The 5,169-nt window shown below is 41.8% G+C and overlaps 1 protein-coding gene across 1 annotated transcript; it reads right to left on the bottom strand.

Moving 5' to 3' along the window:
• Positions 1-1,874: 1,874 nt before the first annotated feature.
• Positions 1,875-4,292, bottom strand: LOC147800368 (protein SPATA45 homolog). The gene is made up of 2 exons (XM_087144255.1): positions 4,034-4,292; positions 1,875-2,141 (listed from the first exon to the last, which is right to left on the bottom strand). Exons 1-2 carry the CDS (start codon positions 4,290-4,292, stop codon positions 2,119-2,121), a joined length of 282 nt encoding a protein of 93 aa, XP_087000381.1. The 3' UTR covers positions 1,875-2,118.
• Between the last annotated feature and the right edge of the window lie 877 nt (positions 4,293-5,169).

The following is a 5,169-nucleotide window of genomic DNA, read 5'->3' on the forward strand; positions in this document are numbered from 1 at the left end:
CCAATACCTTCATATTAGCACAAATAAATACGCCAAACAATTTTGGCGCAGTTTGACCTTGAGCTGGCTCACTGTACGACGTGACAGGCGACGTCGTGTATACAAACCGCGTAATGGCAATAAAGACGCGGAGACAATTCGACGCGATGGCACGACGCAAGGAAGCCGTCATACCGTTTCGTCGTACAGTTGCGTTGCCTACAGCGAGAGGGGCAGAAATGTGTCGTAAATAGTACACAATAAGTTTTACTTATGATGTATTAATATGGTGCGTACCATTCACAGACATAACGCAAAGTCCACAAGTGCATTTAGTGTGACTTGCGCGTGGTGCAGTTAGATAGCATGTGTTTATTTACATGTGCTCTCACAATACGTTCCGTCTTTAATGCTGCTATGGTCTCTTCTTTTCAAATGTTGCAGCCGCAAAATTGTTTCGAATCTGCATGGGCAAAATTTAATAAGTAAACAGAGGAAATTTCATAATCGATAATGGCTTCCTTGAATTTTATCGCTGGAATATTCTTTAACTGTGCATGATTAAATTCCTTATACCGAGGGTTTATTTTGGGCACGCTTTTTGATATAGTCACGGACCGTCTGTTGCACAGACATATAAACGCATAGACCACCAGGTCCTATTCAAAACTACAGGAGTTTCTCGTGATCTGCGCGGCGCCCGTCTAAAATCAAAACTACGGGGCGAATTCACCCCTTGATATAGGAAATTTACGCACAGTTAAAGAATTCCAGCCATAAAATTCTACGAAGCCATCTTAATTGTAAAAAACACTCTTACTTAATCTGGCTCAGAGGGATTCAAAACAACAGTGCGGTTGGAACAGTTGAAAAGAAGAGACAGCTGTACCCGGCCGGGAAGAGCAAAAAAGGAGAACATATTTGGGAGCACGTGTAAAAAAAGTACAGGCACTGAACCTGCTACCATCTATCGTTTCGCCATTGTTTGGCCATGTTTTTTAAAATCATAAGTATACACCCAAGGCTTGGCGGTCTGTGCGTTTTTAAAACATTAATAAATTGCCGCATGGTGGCTAAGCTTTTGCTCCATGTATGTAGAATGGGCCTGCTGATTGGCTTCCTGATAGACATTAGTTACAGCATTTGAACAAATACTATGCTCTTGTCACAATCTTGCTTAAACAATGTACAATGTATGTAGATTTTGCAGGGTCAGCTATTGATGTACATTGTTTACACATTGTATTGTAGGAAATAAAATCCTTACAAAATAATAACCAGAGGTTTTGAGGGTCTCATAGAGTCTGCAGTATTCATTTTTGTTTGCCTGAAAGTGTCCTAAAACCACCCATATCTTGTATTCCACATCAGCTTATATATTAAGTTTGTAAGATGCCTTAGTGATCAACTCAGGAATTTCAAGATATTAAGAAAGATTGGTTGAAAGGTCCTGAAATCAGGAAACTGTTGCTAAGAAATCTGGGATTCAAGGAAATTCTGGACAAATCTCACCCCTTACATGACTTCTCACAAGCATTTTATAGAAAATAAAGACAAATGAAAAGCAATTTATATGCAAAATATATGTACATTTTGATTGTATCATGGTTATGCAGTGTTTCAAAGGATTAAAGAAAATTACAGTGAAACCAGTTTCTAGTAATGTACGCCCAGTACATGTGCTTATGTATGGCCAGAGCTACATACATGTTAGAGTAACATAGAGTTAAAGTCATAAAAGCCAACCTCCAATAATAATACAGCAGTAAACAGAGATTAGGTATTACCCCCTTGATTAACTAAAATCAGTATCTTCAAGATGTCCACACGAACAGTTACAAGTAAAATAAATGATGCTCTTGTTGCAGTGCGCTTAAATAGCCCGACTGGAATTCTTGGAAGTCTTTTGATAGTCTCATGAGGCCTTGCGATGATTTGACTACAAAACTGACCACAAATCTAACACTGAGGCCAGTAGAAAGTTTAATTCTGCGTCAGCACACACCAGCATATTCTTCTCAAACTAAGCAGATTTACGTATGACCAAGTTCCAGTTCGTCAGCCCAGTGTCCAGTGAAGATGACTTGAAACTTGCCCATTCACTTAAGTGTTGCACATGGCCCACTGTTTCTTTGGCAGTTAAATTGCTAGATGGCTGTAGTCTGTAGAATAAGCAATTACATGTATTTTGATAAGCATTACCCAAATCAATTAAATCATAGAGACAAAGGGGCTTGAGCTCTGGGTGAAGTACCTGACTTTACAGTTTCACCCCATTTCACTTTGCCCTAATGGGGGGGGTTGCCAAGTGGATGCATGTGCCCGCTCCATTTGGAATCTGTGAATAATAGCTATGCAGCTGTAACTTCTTTTCTCGTTTTGCCCTGAAAAAATGTGTGCCCCCCAGACATGCCACTTATCCTCAATTAATTTGCACTATACCCACTTTGCCCCATTTCACCCTACAGGTTACCACTTCACCCCCGGTGTAAACGTTATTACTTTTAGTTTGAACTTATAGGCAGATGCTGCAACCTGGACGGTTAATGCCCAAAAGATTCCAATTTAGGAAATTTGCCAAAGAAAAGCTTACATGTACATAATCGTCAATAAGATCTCTGCCTACAAGCCTATGCAAAGTAATGCAATACAGAGTAACATGGCCAGGCAACAAATTTATCTAATTCTTTCGATTTGGCAAAGTCAGCGATGGTCTTTGCCTTTAGGAGCGAAGTTATGTTGAAAAAAGTTGTAATGCACATACTTGGTTGCATCAAAATATACTAGTTATCGAAACCTTTGGTTTACTTCAACTCTTTATCGATCACGTAATGTGAATATTGCATTTGTAATGTCAAGCAATCTCAAGTATCAGACAGTGCACACTGGTAAGATGATCTCTCGCTGCCTGGTGATGTCTTTGTTGTGTTTTTTTAATTAAAATTCAATTTTGTGTTCCTGTCTAATTTACAAGTCAAGTCTGTTGGTAATGGATTCCAAAAACTTTACTGCTCCTATCGTGAAATGTTTCAAATGGAAGGACTGAAATGGAAGAAAAGACCGGAGCCGATCCATGAGAGAAAATGGGGGAAAGTTTGACGAAAGTTTAAATCAATTGTATATCCTTTCTTTCATTAGTTCCATTTTATTATGAAATCCACTGTCACAGGGCTAAGGGTGAATTCCACCAAATCATTGTATTTATGCGCGCGCGAACTCATTAACATTTTAATTTTCCCACGGGATGTTTACAATAAGACATGTCAAAATCAGGAAGAATCATAGAAATATTTCTATAAATCTCGAATTTGGGACTGATTTCCAGTTTCCAGTTTGGGTTATTTCTTTCACAAAAAGCCCCAGATTGCGGGCCTATTTTGGATAGAGGCAGGCAGCTATATTCAGAGCTAAGCACATACACGAACCGTACAGTATAGTTTTACTACTATTTTAGGGGTATCTTTGGGGAAAGGCAAGTAAAATAAAAATTGTGGCTGACCCCCATAAAATTGAAACAAAAGTGATCATCTGGCCATAACTGAATTTCCATTGAAAAATGGAGGGCACCCTCTTCCCAAGAGTCAACAGGTGGCGCTATCACTGTTTTCTATGGGGCATATTTGGTGTAATGCAATTCTGACGTGTTAATCCACACCATCTATACAGAAGGGGCATTGGTTATGCCAAATTTGTCATTTAGTGATTTTACATCTGAAATCATCATAGGGGCCTAATTCTGTTGGGGGCTGCTCGTTGCTATCAACATTTTCAAAAACAATCAAGCACAACCTGACAACTCAGTGGGCCAAAGTGGAAACGGAAACCTTGTACTAGTGGCCAGAAAGACAAGGCAAAAGGCAATTTTCAGATTCAAATGGAGCAAGGTGACCAACACCCTGTCGGCCTACACAGGCCCAGGCCTAAGTCTTATCGCAAATACTGCATGGGTGATTTTGCACAATAGTAGAAAGGCATTGTGGGAAGGAAAAGGGGCAATGCTTGCTCCTTTTTTTTTGTATGGTAATCGAGCTCACAATGTCCCACAAGAACTTACATGATTTGTTCGGGAAATGCCTCCGCTCCATGTGCGTCTTGTCGTTAACTTCAAAGGAACAGCGGGAATCGCTTTCGGGCTGTGACTGTCCTTCGCTGAACACGGTGCTTTTGAAAGCGTTCTTGCTGTGTTTCCGCTCGGCTCTGCACCAGTCCTGCCGACTATTCATCTCCACCGTGCACCACGATTCTCGTTGCACGTTGATCTCATACATGTTTGACTTGTCACTGCCAACGCTCTGGGCCGTATTCTTGGACATGTTGTAGAACTTTTTCAAAAGTCCGGGAAAGAAAACTAGGCTTACACCGTACACGTACATGTATAACCAAAGATTGTATAGCGCCGCGCAGCGGCGCTATACAATCTGCGCGGCGCTATACAATCTTTGGTATAACTTCGTACAAGGTGAACGCTTCAATATTGTCAATTGAGGACGCTCTTTATTTACACGTAGCAACCGGTCCCATGCTCGTTGGCAACGGTTGATCATTATCCTCGCCATGCATATCAAAAGAGGGCGTTATTGACAACCCGTTGGTTAAGTCTATGATTGGTACCACAGACCGCAGACAAAAACGCATAGACCGCCAATTCTTGGGCGTATACTATGGTGTACTATTTACGACAAAGATTTCTCTCTCTCTTTAGCCTCCCTCCAGGCGACGCGACCAGACGACGCGACGGCACGACGGCTCCCTTGCATCGTGCCGTCAGTTCGCACCTTCGCCTTCTTGCCATTACTTTTGTACACACACGACGCGTCGCGTCGTGCCGTCGCCCGTCGCGTCGTGCTACTTTAGGTCCTTTCCATGTTGCATTTTTTGCCGCCTAAACGTCGCCCCTTCCGTCGCCCGTCGTGTCGAGCTGTCGTGCGTCGCGTCGTGCATCGTGTCGTGTATTGCGTCGCCTGAAGCACGACGCGACGCACGACACGACGCACGACGCTTCATGGTGCTTATAGAGGGCGCCTTTACTGTTTTCTTTCATTTCCTTCCCCCGACCCTTGCTTGCACAGTACATGCCATAGGTACCAGGCCATGATTCTGTTGTTCTCTTTCGAGGATTCTTTCTAACTTTGTGTTTTCATTAAGAGTGATTTGTTGAAGAAAACTCTTTTTCTTTTGTAAATTAAATGT

This window comes from Acanthaster planci, linkage group LG01 (assembly GCF_054643075.1).
Source record: "Acanthaster planci isolate LZ-2023a linkage group LG01, COTS_SCS, whole genome shotgun sequence".
NCBI lineage: Eukaryota > Metazoa > Echinodermata > Asteroidea > Valvatida > Acanthasteridae > Acanthaster > Acanthaster planci.